We start from the raw sequence: 20,144 nt of genomic DNA, 5'->3' as shown, positions 1-20,144 counted from the left end.
GATACTCAGTGGACACTGAGAAGTGGACAGTGTAAAGTATAACCCACAATGATAGGGACTTTTTGCACCTATGAGATGTTTAATTTGACACCATGCATGGGGTGGGCAAAGGTAACAAAATTTGTTCATATGGGCTTTGGATACACACAGTTGCATACACAGTCAGTGAAGTAGATTTTATCTTGGGCCTTCATTGATCATTAACAAAACCTAAAAGAGCTTCTCGCCCAAGGCTTTATAGACCTGGTTTAAAAAAATACAATAGCTTGTCTCCAGAGACCATACTTTACTCAGCTTTCATTAGCCAAAAAAGGTCACTTTTCAAAACTGTGTGCCTGAGTAAATAGGCATTTACTTGACTGGAGTTGTAATAAATGATAATAATGTCTCCCATGCACTCAGTGCCTTGAGGTGTCCATAGCACTGTTTGCACATTATCTGTTTGATTCTAACACTCTCAGTGAGGAAAAGCAGGGACAGGTAATAACCATCCTTTATCTACAGATGGGACATCTGGGCCACACAGAGGTGAAGTCATTTGTCCAAAGTACTCAGCTTAGCTAGGCTTTTAGCACCTACGCCTTCCAACTCCAAGAGCCTATTCTTTAAAGATCGTCCTGCATCTTAGCGACACGTATGATGGATGATTTACCACAAAAACGAAGACAGAAAGCTGATTCAACTCAGCAGACCTAGGTTAGAGCCTCTGGGGTGTTCACTCCTAGAGCTGACCAGTTCCCAGGTCAATGTATCAAGGTCATTTCTAAAATGACCTCTTAAAAAAAATAAAAACAAAAGGACTCAAAGTATTATAAAACTGGTATGGAAAACAACACTCAACAGCTTATACTAACTGTGTAGCACACTAGCACAAACAGTCAAGAGCCCTCTGGCCACTAAGCTGTTTGACAGAGCAGGTAACTACACCTTTCTAAACCTTAGCTTTCTGAAGTATACAAGGAGGTCCTGGACCAGATGACATCTAATATCTTTTATTAGTTCTAATATTAAGTAATTTTATGGTATGACCACACTCAGCACTCCTCAAGTAATAAATACTATTTTGAAAATACATCAAACATACATCTTGAATGTTCCTTTCTGTTTCCTACCTAAGGTTATACCACCTTTTCTACCATAATGCTACTACCTCTGGACAAAAACAAGTGTCTCTGAATCACTGATATTACTTGGCCAGACTTTCTGAGCATGATCATCTCCCAGGCTCCAGTCTCACCATGTTTCTTTTTTCACTGTTCACAACTCAGTTATTTTAATTCACACAAATATATACATGTATGCAGGCATTCACACATTATCTCTCTCTGTCATTCCCTACTTTCTCAGTCTTTTTACTTCCCCTGTCATAGCTTAGTTTCCTTGGAAGCTTTTTCTCTCTCTTTCCTTTCTATTTTCAAGTTAAAGAAAAGTCTTACTCCTAATGGAAAATGAAAAGAAAATTCACCATCAAGTGGAGTGGGGGAAAGCAACTGTTTTGAATTGAGTAAGTTTCAGAGGGAGCTCTGGTAACAGTGCCTAAAGCACTTGACTGCTAACCAGAACGCTGGCAGTTCAAACCCACCAGCCACTCCTCGGAAGGAAGGTTGAGCAATCTACTTCCGTAGTGATACTACCTTGGCAACCCAAGGAGGGGTCGCTATGAGTCAGGTGTGACTCGACGGCACATAACAGTAACAACAACAAGTTTCAGAACCATTTACTGCAAATTCTGGTAAAGGCTCCAAAGTCACTTTAATTCAGAATTAGTACACAAGTCTTCATTCTTGTTGATCTGTATCTTCTTCCAATTAATGCCACTTTTTTTCCCCCCCTCCGAAGTCAGCAGCAAAAAATCTTCAACAAAATGAGATATATCTATGTCCTATTCAGTTACCTGGCTTCTGTGCTACTCCCCCCTACCTGAACCTCACCATTACAAATATACAATACTCTGACTTCATAGAAAATAAATTGTTTACAACATTATTCCTCAGAAAAGAACTTCTGAGTTCCATATACCAATTATAATCTCCTATGTCTTATCTTTCTAGCATTTAAAAAGACCTCTACTAGGTGTTCTGGAAAACACAAAGCAGCACTCATCCTTCCTTATTATAAGTACAATATATGAAGTTTTTATTTATTTTTTTTAACTAACTTTTTGTTGTGATTTCAGTGAAAGTTTACAGAGCTAATTGGTTTTCCATTCAGTGATTTATACACATTTTGTTTTGTGACATTGACTGTGATCCGCACAATGGAACAGCACTCTTCCTACTTCCTCCCTGTGCTGACCATTTCTCTTGGTCCTTCCTTCCTGCCCCATCTGCCTTCTCAGCTTTACCCCTGGGCAAATGGTGCCTTTTTCTTCTAGTGAGCACTTATTCCCTGGTGTTACTGTTTGCCTTATAGGCCTGTCTATTATTTTTCTGAAAGTTAAGCCACAGGTTACTTCAGTTCCAGGACTGAGGAGCATCTAAGGGACATAGTCTTAGGGGATCCATGAGTCTCTATCAGACCAGTAAACCTTTTTACGGCTTTTTTTTTTAATCCCACTCTATCTGGAACCTCCCACTGTGCTCCCTGCCAGAGTGGTCAGCAGTGGTAACCAGGCAAGGCACCATCTAGTTCTTCTGGTTTCAGGCTCATAGAGGCTGGGGTCTACATGGCCCACCAGTCCTTTGGACTAATTGCTCCCTTGCATCTTTGATTTTCTTCATTCTTCTTTGTTCCAAACGGGGAGAGACCAAGAGTTGTACCTTAGATGCTCCCTCACAAGCTTTTAAGACTCCAGTTAATACTCACCGAAGTAGGATGGAGAACTTTGTCATTGTGGACTATGTCATGCCAATTGACCTAACTGTCCCCTGAGACTACAATATGAAGAACATTCTTAACTTGGAAAGTTATTTTCCTTTTAACAGTATATCATGATACATTTGTAAAATCATGCCTCTTTAGATTTAAAACATGAATATCTAAACTAATGGACAGTTAATGTTAAGGAAATGATAGAACAAAGCTCATATATAAGAAAATGGCAAATAGTTTACTATTAAGCTGGAAATCTCTCTGCAAATTATTTTAGGAGATAAGGATGGACTAGTTAAATGAACATTTTATTTATACATCAGACTGCTTTTCACTGAAAACCACATAAAATTAAATACATCTATCAGCAAATACATGTGTTCTAATTCTTCAAGGATATTAATATAGCTTAACTTTTTTTTTAAAGGATCGTTTGATATAAAGCCACTAAAAAATCAATTCTTTTCAAATTGCTTTTAATCCATATAGCATAGAGGATAAAGCCTAAAACATGAGGCCCCAGTGGTTCAATGGGAGAATTCTTCCCTACCAATACACCTTATGCACAGCTGCCACCTATTTGTCAGTGGAGGTTTCTGTAGCTATGATGCTGACCAAGTTTCAGTGGATTTTTGAAGACTATGGTGGACTAGGAATGAGGGCCTAGTAATCTACTTCCAAAAGCCAGCCAATGAAAATGCTATGGATCACAAAGGAACATTGTCTGATCCACAACCAATCATGGAGATAGCACAGGACTTAACATTTTGTTCCATTCCACATGGGGCGATCAGAAGTCAAGGGCTACTTGATAACAGTTAACGACAACATTTAAAACCAACAGACCACACCAAACCTGAAAGCAGATTCATAAACTGGCAAAGCAAACAAAGAAACACTAAATACTTCTCCCCATTTGTTTTTTAAAGAGGCATTAGGCATTGGTGATGCAATGGCTGCATTCTCACCTCTCATGCAGGAGACCTGGGTTCAACTGCGGGCCAATGCACCTCATGCACACCCACAACCCATCTGGCAGTGGTCACCTGTGTGTTGCTACAATGTGGAAAGTCTTCAACAGAGCTTCCAGATCAAGACAGGAAGAAAGGCCTGGAGATCTGTTCCAAAACTCAGCCAAAAAAATGCTATGGATGACAACCAATCATGGGGACGGCACAGGACCAGGCAGCATTTGTTCCATTTTGTGCATGGGATTTTCAGGAGTCAGGGGTGACTCCATGGCAATTAACAACAACAACCCATAAAAGTCACTCATACCTTAGAAGAGTCTGAACTTTTCATATATGGCTCAGCACAATGTGTGATGCTTCCCTGGAGGACTTTCTCAATTCTGGCCACAAGAAATATATCTGGATGAGGACACGTCACTGAAAATATTCCCTAGAGGACAGACAATTTTCTTCAGTGAATAGAATTCACAGCCTCATAAATAAATAAATAAAAAGCGCAAACAGTATAGCTATTAAGTAACACCAAGTGCCAAACTAGTTAACTGATTAAGAGTTCATCATCTCAAAACATCTATTCAATAGAGGAGGCAACTTGGAGAACTGCCATAGGGCACTACAAAGTCCCATCTTGGCATTTCCCATATATTTACATCATACATGGAAGACCATTCTTAGTAGTGCTGTCTTCGGGTTCATGCCCCCACCTGCTTCGGGTACTGCATGGCGGCCTCCTGAAGGATGCCCTGGAGTGCTGGTGAGCGCTGCCCGCTGCCGTTCATCAGGGATGGGGGTATGGGAGCCAGCATCTGTCTCACTGAGAAATGGTTCAGGTCCACATGGAAATCAGCAGAAATCTTTTGGTTGTACTTTATATCAAACAGGGATAGAGTAACAAAGAAAGGCTCTACCTGAACAAAACAAAATAATCCAGACCATCAATATTTCTCAAACTGTCAGGAAAAAAGAATGTTGCCATTATAGGAGAAACTAGATCTATTTATGATCGCTGCTATAAATGACTGATAAGTGTCCCATCCTTTGCCATACAGAGGTTATAATTTTGGGAGACAACAATAATTATATTATGGTTTAAGTGCTTTGCTACTTAATCTATACTCTACAGATAACAGACAGCTGCTTTCATCAAATATCTAATTTAAAAATGGTCCCCTGGAACACTGAGTGTAAACCCACCATCCTTCTTCTTTCTCAAAAATATCCTGTCACCACAAGTTAACTGATTTTCCATACAGTGATTTAACCCTTGTACGTCTTTGATACCAAGAACTAGAATTTCATGTCCTGCAGCTGCACTGCAACTGGCACTTTTGAAAAACTCTGAATATTTGGGAGCAGGGGGGGAGTCTTTTATTTTGCAAAAGGTCAATTACATTTGTAGTGGGTCCTTCTTCATTTTCAGCAACACAGCATTGTAAATTGAAAGACAAATCATTGCATTTGACAAGAATTCGTTTTCCAAACTTCTCTTCAAATGGCTTCACTTCTGGTTCAGCTGATGAATAGTCAAGCTTCTTTAAAAGAAAATGCAAACACAGACATAATATGTTCCCATTTAAACAATCCCATCACAAACATATCCTAAGGAAAATGTCTACAATATGAGAAAGCTACATAGACTCATTTATTTGCAATAGTGTCACTTTTAATATTAAAAAACAGAAAACGATGTAATTTTAGAATGGTCAAGTAAATGATGGTCTAGCTACTTTGTAGATGATAATACAGTGCTTAACATTATGGTTATGAAGTCTATGGGAAAAAAACAGAAAAATACTTATGATTAAAGTTGAATGGGGAAAAGGAGCTCCATAAAAAAAAATAAAAATGAATAGGCAGAAAATACAGTAGGACCTTTGCCTTCTCCAAGTAACCTATGAACCTTTGGGTAACCCTGAAGGGGCTCACTGCACAGGAGAGTTTTGGATTTTGCTGGGACACAGATGTAACTTGGGCACTGAAAGGCTTGTATTTAGGACAGAGTCTAGGCTAGTCAGAAAGCATCACCCAATGAGCATATACAATGATGATTATTTATGCTTATTGTATGTACTTTGTAGATGTGAGTGGGCTTGAGAATGTCTTTGGATGAAACTCTCTCAATTATCAAACACCTATTGACTATCAGTAGGGGCTCTGGTGGTGCTGTGGTTAAGGCACTGGGGTTGCTAACCAAAAAGTCTGTGGTTCAAACCCACCAGACTCTCCACAGGAGGAAGATGAGGCAATCTACTCCTGTAAAAATTTATAACCTTGGCAACCATAGGGGAGTTGCTATGAGTGAAAATTGACTCAATGGCAATAGGTTTGATTGACTATTAAGGAGCTCTGGTGGCATAGCGGTTACAGCATTTGACTGCTAACCAAAAGGTTGGTGGTTCAAACCCACTAGCCACTCTGTAAGAGAAAGATGAGGCAGTCTGGGTCCATAAATATTTACAGCCTTTGATACTCTATGGGGCAGTTCTACTCTGTTCTATAGGGTTGCTACAAGTCAGAATCAACTCCATGGACATGGATTTCACATAGTGACTATCAAATACTAACAACAGTTGTGCCACAGTGTTGAGATTATAGGTTGGTTTTCCTCTTTTCTCAATTTCTTTTTAATGTTGTATTGTTTATCAGTCCAAAATAAACAAATAAGCAAATATATAAATAACCCTGTCAAAAGTTTTCTTCCCTCCCACTTAGTTGCAAATTTATAAATATTTCTTACCTGGGCATCTGGGTCCAAGTAAAAAAGTTTAACTCTGCTTTCACTTTTCAGTTTGATTTCTGCTTCTCTGGTACTCTGATAAGAAAATAAAAATCACACTTAAAAAAATCTTAAAAACCTAAAAATTTCTTAAGGAAATGTCCAAATATGTGCCCAATCCTGAAAAGCCAACCTCAAGCAACTCTGCCTCATCTTAAGAGTCAACTTAGTATCAATGAACAAACATATACTATCAAATAGGTAGCACATAATGTGTTTTAGAAAAAGAAAATTAAAACAATCCTTATCCTTATGAAGCTGACAAACAACTGTAGAGTCATAAGTAACACAAAGTAACACATAAGTAAGTAATACAAAGAATGGAAGAGAATAATTAAGCATTCAGCTCTCAAAAAAAGCTTCATAAAGTAATGGAAAAAAGAGTGAGTTTCGAACGAAGAGGTTGCTCTTGTTAGGTGCCATTGAGTCAGCTCCAACTCACAGCAACTCTATGTACAACAGAATAAAACACTGCCCCGTTCTGTGCCATCCTCACAATAGTTGCTATGTTTGAGCCCATTGTTGCAGCCACTGTGTCAATTCATCTCATTAAGGGTCGTCTTCTTTTTCACTGACCCTCTATTTTAACCAAGCATGATGTCCTTTTCCAGGGAGTGGTCCCTCTTGACAAATCCAAAGTTAAGTGAGACAAGGTCTTGCCATCCTCACTTCCTAAGAACACTCTGGTTGTACCTCCTTCAAGACAGATTTGTCCATTCTTCTAGCTGTCCATGGTATATTCAATACTCGTCACCAACACCATTACTCATCTGTGTCAGTTCTTCAGTTTTCCTTTTTCACCATCCAGCTTTCACATGCACATGAGGTGACTGAAAATACCATGGTTTGGGTCTGGCACACCTTAGTCCTTAAAATGACATCTTTGCTTCTTAAGATTTTAAAGAGGTCTTCTGCAGGGGAAGGAACATATGAACATCCCAGGCTCAATGAAAAGGATGTATAGTATGAACAAAGACACTGAGGCTAGAAATAATCTGAGATCATAGGAAGGATTTAGAGCCCTGTCTAGAATGAGGGCACAAGCAGGAGAAAATAAAAAGCAGTAACTTTTGAATGGAGGAAAGGGGAAGGAAAACTATGGCAGATCTTAAAGGGCAGTTTGTGTGGCATAAATCGTTAAGTGCTTGAATACTAACTAAAAGATTGGCAGTTTGAACCCACCCAAAGGTGCCTCAGAAGAAAGGCCTGGTGACCTGCTACTGTTGAGAGGTCACAGTCTTGAGAACTCTATGGATCAGTTCTACTCTGCAACAGAGATGTTTCCATAGGTCTGAACTGACTCAACAGCAACTGGTTTTGTTTTGTTTTGGTAGAGGGGTATTACTGATTTATTCAATAAATATTTATTGAGAGTGTATTATGTTATAGGCAGCAGGAATACAAACATGAATGAAAAAAAGTCCCCTTTCCCAAGGAACCTCTGGTGGAGCTATGGAGTATAAAGAGACAGTAAATAGGACAAAAGAAAGCATAAGATGTGGTAGGAGCTAGCATGGAGTAGAAGGTGGTAGTCAGGAAAAGTGTCCAAGAGGAAGGCTCATATTAAAGGACAATGACCATTTGGACAGGAAAGAAGTGCATTCTGTGAGGCAGCAACAGCAGGTAAAAAGGTACAAGTCACATCTGAGCAATGAGCATTCATTACAGCTAAATGGTTCTCAGTAGCAGTCAAGCATAAACTGCACCAAGACCCATAACCGAATGGTTGTCCACGAGGGAAAAAGTGATGAGAAATCAGTCTGAGATTTGTATGCTATGAACTGAAAATTCAGTCAGAATTAAAACAAACTAAAAACCTCTGCAACAGAATGAAATAACCACATCTGCATTTCAGAAGCATCACTTGAGCAACACTAAGGCAATGGATTAAAAAAATGGGAGACTAAGGAGCTCTGGTAGCATAGCGCCTAAGGCACTTGACCGCTAACCAGAAGGCTGGTGGTTCAAACCCACCAGCCACTCCTCGGAAGGAAGGTTGAGCAATCCTACTTCCGTAGTGATACTGCCTCGGAAACCCAAGGAGGGGTCGCTATGAGTCGGGGCCGACTCGACGGCAAATAACAACAAATAACAGGAGACTACTATGAGAACCCAGGAGAGTATGAACTACTTAACGCAGTTATCGATGGGTCTGGAGAAGACAGAAGAGAGATAAAAGTGCCAATTAAGGAGACAGTAAATCAAAACCATTGCCAAGAAGTTAATTCCAACTCATGGTGGCCCATGTGTTACAGAGTAGAACTTCTCCAGAGGGTTTTCTTGATTGTAATTTTCACAGAAGCAGATTGCCAGGTCTTTACTCCAATGGTGCCACTGGGTGAGTTAGACCTGCTAACCTTCGAGTGAGTTGTTGTTGCCATTAGATTCGGACTCAGTAGCAGCTAAGCATAAAGTGCACCACCCAGGGACCTAACAGAAAGCTAAGACCCATAAAAATCCTACTACATTTCTAGTTTGTGTAATCTGTTGAATGGTGTATCTGTTAACTGAGATAGGTAATTCAGGAAAAAGAGCAGGTTTGTGGAGAAGATGATAAGCAAAATGGAGTTTATCCTTTGTGGGACTTCCAAGTGGAAACACACAGTAGACAGACAGATGGGACTGGAGCACAAGGTAGAGATGATGGCTAGAATTAAAAATGTGGAAGGCATCAGCATCAAGACGGACAATCTAAGTCTTGGGAGTAGAAGAGATCCCATGGGGGAAAGTGTGAAAAATTAGTCTGAGGACAGAATCTAAGGGGCGCCAACACTGGAGGGATGGACAGATGAAAAGCCAGGGAGGGGAAAAAAAAGACATACAGTGACATTCATGGAAAGCGGGGATGTAGGATTCGGAATAGAAAGAAAACATAGAAAAGGAAAAGCTTCTAAAACATTCATAATATAGAAATCATCTCCAACCTCATTATTTCTCATGCCTCATGCCTCCAAATCTATATCCTGTTCTTCCTGGCATTCAGAACTGTTACTCTTCATCTCCACTGTTAGGTCCATAGAGTTAGAATAGAATGACCTCTCTCATCTGCTACTTTGCCCACAGACTATGAGTCACATCCCAGCACTCAGTGGGCAGTGACAGCCAGAGCAAAGTAGAGAAGGCACTTGTTTTCCTTGTTGGTGACTGTGAGATCTACTATTAGATTTCTAATTATTGCTAATGAGAAATTAAACACCTTAATTTTCTCAGCCATGTAATTGTTCTAATAGGTTTGTAGCAATGAATGAAATTCTATGATGGCTCCATCTAACCAACAGTCTATCTAGCAACATGAAATGACCAGCAGAATGGTAACTGAGAAACTGTGTTCCTGTCATTAACTAGCTGAGTCCACTTGGGCAAAGCCATTTAGCCTCCTTGGATTCCATTTCAATTTCTGAATAAAAACAACAAACTTTCTCTTGATAGTAATTATGGGGTCTTCATTTTAGGGAGGGTGAGAGACAGGCCTACAAATCTTCTGTTCATATTTACAGGGTAAAAGATGTGGCTGTGGCAGGCTGTTACAGACTGAGTTGTGTCCCTCAAAAACATGGTGAAATCCTATCTCATGCACCTGGGAATGTGACTTTGGGGATTTAGCGTTTTTCTTTCCAGACATTATCAGTTAAGGAAGTTACACCAGAGTAGGATGGGTCCTAATCCCAATCCTATCTGAATGGGTTCTTATAAAAGAGAAGGACAAACAGGAGAGTCACACACAGGGGGAAAGCAGCATGTAAGCATCCATCTACAAATGAAGGAATGCCAAGAAACCCCTGGGGCTGCCAGACCCTCAAAGAGACAAGCACAAATCTTGCCCTAGAGGACACAGAGAGAGCAAGCATAGCCCTTTCTGTACCCCTGAATTGACAATTAGTCTCCAAAACTTTGAGAAAACAAATTTCAGTTACTTAAAGCCATTTACTTTGTGCTATCTACTACTGTAGTGATACTGCCTCAGAAACCCAAGGAGGGGTTGCTATGAGTCGGGTCTGACTCGACGGCACATAACAACAACAACAACAACAACAACATTTTTGTTATGGCAACACTAGGAAATTAAGACACAGGTTCTCTCCATGTGGGATATAGAACCACTTCTTTATTTTGTCTTGCCTATTACCTATTCTAATTTTTCACATTAAAAGAGCTATAACATGTATAAGTGGAATCTACTAAACAGAATCAAAAGAATTTGTTTTACAGTGTATACTGCCCATGACACTTCCCATTAGTACAAGGTGCTACAAGCCACCAATAATAGTAACACATTCTACTTCTGAATCGTCTGCTTGAGTCTTTCAACAAAAACAATTACTATGATCATAGACACTAGAATAGAGCAATGCATTCTTAATGTACATGCAATTCCTGATGCCTTTCTAAAGGATTCTTGTGTCAAATTGTCTGTGCTTAAAGGAAAAAAAAAAAAAAGAAAAGTGTTTCCATTGAGTCAATTCTGACTCACAGCGACCCTATAGGATTTCCAAAGTTGTAATCTCTATGGAAACAGACTCCCACATCTATCTCCGACAGAGTACTGGTAGGTTTGAACCTCTGACCTTTCAATTAGCAGCTGAGCACTTCAATACTGTGCCACCAGGGCTCCTTTGACCGTACTATGGGATAAGAAAGGAATAAAATGAGAATGATTGTGGTGCACTCCATATAATTAAAATTACAAACAGTAATGCTAACTATTTTAAAAAAATTGTACATATGTATACACATACACAAACACAAGGAAAAAGGAGAGGAGAAACAGCTCCTGTGGCACAGTGGTTAAAGCACTCGGTTGCTAACTGAAAGGTCAATGACCAGCACTTTGCAGGAGAAAGATGTGGCAGTTTGCTTCCGTGAAGATTATAGTCTAGGAAACCAACCTTATGGGGCAGTTCTACTCTGTCCTACAGGGTTGTTATGAGTCAGAACTAACTCAACAGCACACAATAACTACGTATGTATCTATACACACACACATACATATATACTCAAACATATGTATGTGTGTGTGTGTGGGGGGGGGGAGATGACCCTGAGAGACATCTACGAAATATTACGAAGTAATAGAACAAGTTTCAGAGTAATAGGTAGATCATGAGCATATTTTTATAATATAAATATATGTAACTAGCCAAAATTGGAGCTCTGGTAGCATAGTGGCTAAAGCACTTGACTGCTAACCAGAAGGCTGGCGGTTCAAACCCACCAGCCACTCCTCGGAAGTAAGGTTGGGCAATCCTACTTCCGTAGTGATACTGCCTCGGAAACCCAAGGAGGGGTTGCTATGAGTCGGGGCCGACTCGACGGCAAATAACAACAACAACAACAAGCCAAAATTGACACAAAATACCTATATTGCTAGTAGGAATTTTCAAGGGATGTATTATTCACAAGAGAGATCTTTTAATGAAAAAGAAAGGACAACATTAGATTTTAAAATTACTCATTACTCAAAAGGAACTCTGGTAGTGTAGTGCCTAAGGCACTTGACTGCTAACCAGAAGGCTGGTGGTTCAAACCAGCCACTCCTCGGAAGGAAGGTTGGGCAATCTACTTGCTTAGTGATACTGCCTCGGAAACCCAAGGAGGGGTCACTATGAGTAAGGTTTGACTCGACAGCACGTAACAACAACAATAGCAAAAAGATTGTAACCTACCATACATTCATTCACAGCTCTGCAACAAGATAGGTAAAAAGGAAATGCAATTTCTTAAACCTCCTGCCATGCCTACCCAAGGCCTAGGAACTTCCATTAAACAGAGGGACTGCTCAATAAACAGTAGCTGAAAGAATTGCCAATGTACTGTACAAAACCAAAACAAAACTCACTGCCATCGAGTTGATTCTGATTCACAGCAACCCCCTTTGGGTTTCAGAGGTGGTAAATCTTTATGGAAGTAGATTGCCCGGTCTCCCTGCCATGGAGTGGCTGGTGGGTTTGAACCATCAACTTTCTGATTAGCAGTCAAATGCCTTAGGCACTATGCCACCAGAGCTCCTAATGTACTATTTTGGGGAAAAAAAAAAAACCCCACCAAACTCACTGCTCTTGAGTCAATTTGACTCATAGTGACCCTCCTTGGGTTTCCAAGGCAGTATATCTCCACAGAAGTAGATTGCCCAGTCTTCCTTCTAAGGAGTGGCTGGTGGGTTTGAACTGCCAGCCTTCTGATTAGCAGTCAAATGCCTTAGGCACTACGCCACCAGAAAAACCAAAACCAAACTCACTGCCGTCGAGTCAGATCCAAGTCATAATGACTGACCCCCTCCTTGGGTTTCCGAGGCTGTATCACTATGGAAGTAGATTGCTAATCTTCCTTCCAAGGAGTGGCTGATGGGTTTGAACTACCAGCCTTCTGGTTAGCAATGAAATGCCTTAGGCACTATGCCACCAGAACTCTCAGAGATCCCTCTAATATACTATATAGAAGTATATATAGGAGTGTAATATTATGTACCATATATGAGGTTTAAAATAAAAAATGAGCTCAGGAAGGGCAGGGCTTTGCCCTAGAGGAAGAGGATAATACATATGTGAAAGAATAAAAAAAAAAAAGTATTTATTGATAACAGCCAACATTTGTATGCTAAAATTTATCTAAGTACTCATTTAAATTTTATACCAATCTTGATAGGGAAGTACTATTGTCATCCCTGGTTAAAAAAGGAGATACAGAAGCACAGGGGTTAAGCATCTTGCTTAAGGTCTCACAATGTTAAACAGACACCTGGCTTCTAACACAGGCTGCCTGGCTGCAGAGCAGTCTCTTAACTATTATACTAAGCACAGAGAAAAAAAAAATTAGCTAAAGGATATGAACAGGCAAGTCAGAGAGAAAGAAATATATACAGCAAATAAATATATGAAACCATGAAAAATGTCACTACTAGACAGTGAAACAGAAATTAAAGCACACTGAAATAACACCTTTCACTCCTCAGATAAGGATTCAGAAAAAGAAGAACTTAGGATGGGAATGTGAGTGATTACCATCTGGAAAAATAATTTCACAGTATCTAAAACATTGAAACACAATACCCTCTGACCCAGAACTTTGGAGAATTTATCCTACTGAATTAAGAACATGAGTATTTAAGATGGTAAATAAGTGATGTTTGTTGTGCACTGTGTGTAGAGGCTAAAAACTAAAAACAAACTATATGTTTATTAATAGGTAGATGGCCAAATACTTTGGGCTATATCCAGTTTGGAATATTATATAGCTATGAAAAAATGAATAAACTAGATCTTCTATTAATCCTGAGGGACATCCATGAAATACTAAGTGATAAGAACAAGTTTCAGAGTAATATGTAGATTACAAACATGTTTTTCAAAAAATAATAGCTAAAAATCCCTGTATTTGTATATACATGTTTTTTGTAAGCATATAGTTGGGGAAAAAGGAATCCCAGTAGGTTATTACCATTAGTGCTCTGGAATGGAATGGAGGATGAAGGGAAAAGATGAACTCTTTTTTATATAAATTTGGATATTGTTTATTTACTAGAGCAAGCACAAAAGGAGCCCTTGTGGCACAGTGGTTTGAACCCAGCAACCAGTGCCACGGGAGAAAAGACCTGGCAATCTGCTCCCATAAAGATTTCTGGTAAGGAAACCCTAAGGAACAGTTCTATTCTGGGGTCATTATGAATTAGAATGGACTAGATGGCACATAACAACATACCAAGCAGATGTATCTTTTAATTAAAAATTTTATTGAAAGCAATACTTGTAATATGCACTTTCACAGTTTAAGAGCCTACAACTATATTTAAAAAAAAAAAACAAAAAAAAAAAAAACCATAACTTCCAAAACTATGTCATCGAGTACTCCTCAAAATGATAGTAACAGCTCTGTTCTTAAAATCCATATGGTGGAGGTAGCAAGAGCTGGAATGGCTTTTCCCAAACCCTGCTGTGGCCATACTACCCATAAACCATCTACTATGTTGGGTTCAGTGTAGAGAGAAGGAAAAGGAAAATGGAGAAAGACAATGAGTAATAGCAGAGCAGTCTTCTGTAGAAATGGACATGTCTCAGAACTCAAAAAAAGAGAATGATTCACCTTTATGAAAGATTATTCCCCAACTTCCTTAAGCTGCATATCTAATCACTAATGCCATATGCTGATCATGTTTTCTCTTTATCTTAGGAAAGAGTATGTACCAAGCATTCAGGAATTTCCAGAACGGCTGATGTTGGCTTTACACATACTCTGTGCATTTTAAGTGTATTTGTGACCAGGTAAAATAATGAAAAGCCAAAGACTACGGCTAACATTTTATTTTGAAGAAAATACTGTTTTGACTATTAGGTCATTAAAACACAATTGGTTAGAATATGAAGACTTAACAAAATCTGTTGAAACCAGAATATGTATTTTTTTAATTTAAAGAGCTCTCGTGATTTATTTGCACTACTTCCAAGATATCAAACTCTCCAGAATCATTATCTCATCCCTTATGTTACAAAGCTATAATAAGGCATTATAGAATAAGGCCCAAGAAATGGAATGCCAGCTGACCTCACAAATGCAATCCTAGCCAATTTTTTTTATATTATTATGCAATGACATCATTTCTGGACTGAGACGTTAACAAGAATTACAGAGTAGGTTTAAAAAAAATGAAAAAAAAAGTTATCTGTGAAACTGTTTGGGCTCTGATAAGTATTGCTGCATTTTGCACTTTGACCCTTATTCATCCTTAACGAGACTAAGAAGTTTGAGACACCATGCTTTGTCTTATGTTCAACCGTAGAAGCATTACGTAGAAAGGTAAGTTTACTAACTCAAAACAAAAGTTATAAGGTAAAATAATAGGATAGGAATTTTCTATTAACATGAAACTCTGCTTGTCTTTCAAAACCACATGGGAAAACCAAACTCAGAGTAAGCTGCCATTTTTTAAAATTAAAGCTACTCAAAAACAGAAAAGCTATGGAAGCTAAGATGGGAGCGGATGGTTTTCTTCATATTATCTTTACACAAGGAGGTGATACATTTGTCGTGATGTTACATAAGATAAGTGTAACTAGAGAAAAAAATTCTTAAGTAACTAGTAATAGGACTTGCAAACCTGATCATGTTATTCCTTGGCATTCTAGGGAAGAAACAAATTAATTGACTTTAACTACAGTTTGTATATTTATTTTTAAAATTATGTTTATAACTCTATGTACTCAGATACTATAAATCCTATTATAACAAAAATGTTTGGATCATATTAGACAATAGGAGGAAAAGAACAGGTTTTCGGGTAAATACAGTGTGTCTCCTAATATGAACGCAATAAAAATGTTCAGTACTAAATGTACAAACATGGGTTCCAAGAATATAACTAATTGTTTTGAAAACCTAAACCCATACCACTCATATCATAAGTAAAGAGCCTCTCCGTAATTTTCCAGAATGAGACATCAGTTATTTCTGTACTAAAGCAACTTCCTGTCAATCATATCCTGTTTGGTTATATATCAGTCACAATGGAAAACAAAAGACTGGGAAACAGGATGAGTTAGGCAGAAAGAGGAGTTGAGTGAAGGGGAGACTGCTGATGAAATTATACCTTCAACTACCTTCAGGCCCTCTGCCATTGTTCTAGTCATTTTCCCTGCAATTTTTACTTAACTGTGGCCCAACTTACCAGCTCTGACCCTTTCTTATAGCTTTCCTTTCCTGGTATGTAACCATGTACCTTTTTATCCTCAGACTAAACACGGCTTCCCTGCACAGAGGTATGTCTTCTGCCTCTCTCTTTCTAGCCCACCCCCCCACACACACACACACTCCTTACATCAATGTCTGATTCTATAAGCACAGAATCCATCCTTTCTTAAAAACAAAACAAAACAAAACTGGATGACTAATGTTCTGGTTACCTAGTGCCGCTCTAAAAAGAATATACCACCAATGGGACGGACTTAACAAACAGGAGTTTATTCTTACAATTTGGAAGCTTTAAGTCTGAGTTCAAAGTGCCAGGCTCCAGGGGCTGGGTGAAAGCCCCTTGACCTTGGGCTTCAGCTCTGCCTCCTGCTCCTGGCCCACTGAAGCTAGAGGCATTTCTTCACTCAGACAGCTATTGGCTGCTGAGGCTGACAAACCCAAGGTTGACAAGTAAAAAGGCACACCAAACCACACAGCAGGCTATTCATTCAAGTTCATCGAAAGTCCCAAGGTTGGCAGGGCATGGCAGGCTGCTGAGCAACAACACGGCTACATGCAGGGTTCAAATGTGCCATAAGCTAGAGACCATTCCCCAAGTCTTCTCCTTACATACAGGAAGCAGACCACATCCCTAAGGCAGCTATTGAGCTGCTCACAGTAGGTTCCATCATGGAGCTGATTACCAGTCTCACGGGGAATACTACCATCCAGCTGCCCAGCCACTCAACCAGGCCCAGCCAAGTTGACACACAAACTTAAACACCACAGCTAGTTACCAGTCAACCTCCCATTCCATTCAACAAATGATTCCTATCCCAGATGTGGTGGTGGTGAATGATACACAACCAAAACCACATTCTTACTCAGCGTCCCCGATTGTGAATGGGCTGAGGCGAGGTTTCCAGTTTGTGCCTGGGCCCCTTCACACTGGACAACACTGATCACAAAGCATCACCATCAAAATGAACCACCAAGAAACAAGCACTCCCCACAAACTGATAGACAGATACTGACAAAATGACATATTATATTTTTACATTCATTTTCTTTTTCCCTTTGAAAAATTATATTCTGCATTGGATATCTTCCTTCTTGGAAAAAAAAAAAAAAAAAAGCATATAAAACCCAAGAGCTGCTGCAGGAGGGGGGAAGTGGAAGTCCTTTTAATACTGTATTTTTAAAACTCTGATTATGATCAATAATTATATCACAACACAATCACTACACATGTGCCATTTTTGAAATGTTACCTACCATTATCAAAGGCAATGTACTTTGCTTCACTCTATTCAGTTCTATTCCATTTTTTTTTTCAATATCTTGAGCTAAAAAACCTGACATAAAGAGTACACATTATATTATGCCATTTACAGTAAAGCCTAAAACAGTCAGAGATCACTCATCTATTAGTTGGTCATACTGTGTGTGCCTTGCATGATGCTGAAGCTATGCCTCAGCTATTTCAAATACCACCGGAGTCAACCATGGTGAACAGATTTCAGCTTTATGATGTGGCTTTTGGGACCTTCATTTGATGTGACAGGAATCAAAATGAGAAGAAACAGCTGTAAACATCAATAACTGGAACATGGAATGTACAAAGTATAAATCTACGAAAATCGGAAGTTGTCAAAAATGAAATGGAATGTTTGAAGACAGATATCCTAGGAATTAGTGAGCTGAAATGAACAGGTACTGGCCATTTTGAATCAGTCAATCAAATGGTCTACAATGCTGGGAATGACAAGTTGAAGAGGAATGGTGTCACATTCATTATCAAAGGGAACATTTCAAGAACTATCCTGAAGTGCAAGGCTGTTAGCATATGCCTATAAGGAAGACCAGTTAATATGACTATTATTCAAATTTACACACCAACCACTAATGCTAAAGATGAAGAAATTAATTTTTTAACCAATTTCTACAACTGAAATTGATCAAATATGCAATCAAGATGCAGTAATAATTACTGGTGACTAGGATATAAAAGTTGGAAACAAAGAAGATGATTTAAAATTCCACTGCCATCGAGTTGATTTGGACTCATAGCTACCATATAAGACAAGGCAGAAGTGCTCCGTAGCATTTCAAAGACTGTATATCTTTATGGAAGCAAACTGCTTCATATTTCTTAAGCAGCGACTCATGGATTCAAACTGCTGACCTTTTGATTAGTAGCCAAATGTGTTCTAGAGCCCCTTGAAGAAGGATTAGTAGTTGGCCTTAGTTATAGAAACACCACCAGAGATCACATGATAGAGTCTTGCAGCACCAGTGACCTACTCTCTTACACAAATAACACGTATGATATGGGTTTTTGCAAAATGCACAAATACTTCACACATTAGCTTCCTATAAGTACTAGGTGCATTATATGCATATGAGTGTATATGTTATTTGCATTGGTATGTTATATGCCAAAATATGATAATCACTGGAAATATCTTTATTCAACAACATAAATGGTTACTATATACATGGACCTAAGCAAATGTAATACCAAGAATCAAATCAACTACAGCTATGGAAAGAGATGGTGGAGAAGCTCAGTTGACCACCAGTTGCAAATAGGCAAGTTGCAGTTGAAGCTGAAGAAAATTAAAACAAGTCTATAAGAGCCAAAATATGACCTTGATTATAACCCACCTGAATTTAGGTACCATCTCAAGAATAGATGTGATGCACTGAACACTAATGACCAAAGACCAGCCAAGTTGTGAGATGACATCAAAGACATCCTATACAAAGAAAATAAAAGGTCATTAAAAAGAAAAAAATCAAAATGGATGTCAGAAGAGACTGAAACTTGCTCTTGAACAGAAAGAAGCTGAAGTCAATAACAGAAATGAAGTAAAAGAATGGAACAGAAGATTTCAAAGGGCAGCTCAAGAAGTAAAAGTAATGAAATATGCAAAGACTAGGAGTTACAAAAGGGAAAGGGAAGAACATCCTTGGCATTTCTCAAACTGAAAGAACTGATAGAATATTTCAAGTCTTGAGTTGCGATACTGAAGTGAGTTTATCAGCAAAATACTGAACAATGCAAGAAGTATCAAAGAAGATGGAATGAATATACAGAAGATCACGGTACCAAAAGAACTGGTCAACATTCAACCATTTTAGGAGCCAGTATATGATCAAAAAGTGACGGTTTTAAAAGAAGTAGTCCAAGCTGTACCACAGGCATTGGCTGAAAACAAGACTCAAGGAATTGACATTTTCAAAAAACAGGTGTAATGCTGGGAGCACTCACTTGTCTATGCCAAGAAATCTGGAAGATAGCTACCTCTGGCCAACTGACTGGAAGAGATCCATATGTGTGCCCACTGCAAAAAAGCTGATCCAACAGAATGCAGGAATTATTGAACAGTATCATTAATTATTACATGCAAGTAAAATTTTGCTGAAGATTAAAAGGGGCTGCAGCAGTACATGGCAAAGGAACTGCTAGAGATTCATGCCAGATTCAGAAGAGGATATGGTTTGAGGGATATCATTGCTGATGTCTCACAGATCTTGGGTGAAAGTAAAGAATACCACAAAAATATTTACTTTTATTCTATTGACTATGCAAAGGCATTTGAGTGTGTGGATCATAAAAAATTATGGATAACACTGAAAAGAATGGGAATTCCAGAACACTTAATTGTGCTTATGAGCAATCTGTATATAGATCAAGAAGCAGTTGTTCAAACAGAACAAGGGGATATTACATGATTTAAAATTAGAAAAGTGTGTGTTGGTATTATATGCTTTCAGTATACATATTCAATCTGCATGGTGAGGAAATAATCTAAGAAACTAGACTACATGAAGAAGAATGCAGCATCAGGATTGGAGAAAGATTCATTAATAATCTGTGATATGGAGATGACACAATCTTGCTTACTAAAAGCAAAGAGGACTGG

General features: G+C 38.8%; 1 protein-coding gene across 1 annotated transcript in view; it reads right to left on the bottom strand.

Moving 5' to 3' along the window:
- DOCK9 (dedicator of cytokinesis 9) overlaps positions 1 to 20,144 on the bottom strand; it is a 294,626-nt gene that overhangs the window by 150,571 nt on the left and 123,911 nt on the right. Inside the window, exons 8-11 of the mRNA XM_042781963.1 lie at positions 6,520 to 6,594; positions 5,174 to 5,314; positions 4,487 to 4,690; positions 4,090 to 4,212 (exon numbers count right to left, since the gene is read on the bottom strand). Of these exons, the coding sequence (XP_042637897.1) occupies positions 4,090 to 4,212; positions 4,487 to 4,690; positions 5,174 to 5,314; positions 6,520 to 6,594 (543 nt within the window). The remainder of the gene's footprint in view (positions 1 to 4,089; positions 4,213 to 4,486; positions 4,691 to 5,173; positions 5,315 to 6,519; positions 6,595 to 20,144) is intronic.

This window comes from Orycteropus afer, unplaced genomic scaffold, assembly GCF_000298275.1.
Source record: "Orycteropus afer afer isolate SDZICR_OR568_19922 unplaced genomic scaffold, OryAfe1.0 scaffold00206, whole genome shotgun sequence".
Taxonomy (NCBI): Eukaryota; Metazoa; Chordata; class Mammalia; order Tubulidentata; family Orycteropodidae; genus Orycteropus; species Orycteropus afer.
This window is presented reverse-complemented; position numbering and strand designations above follow the sequence as displayed.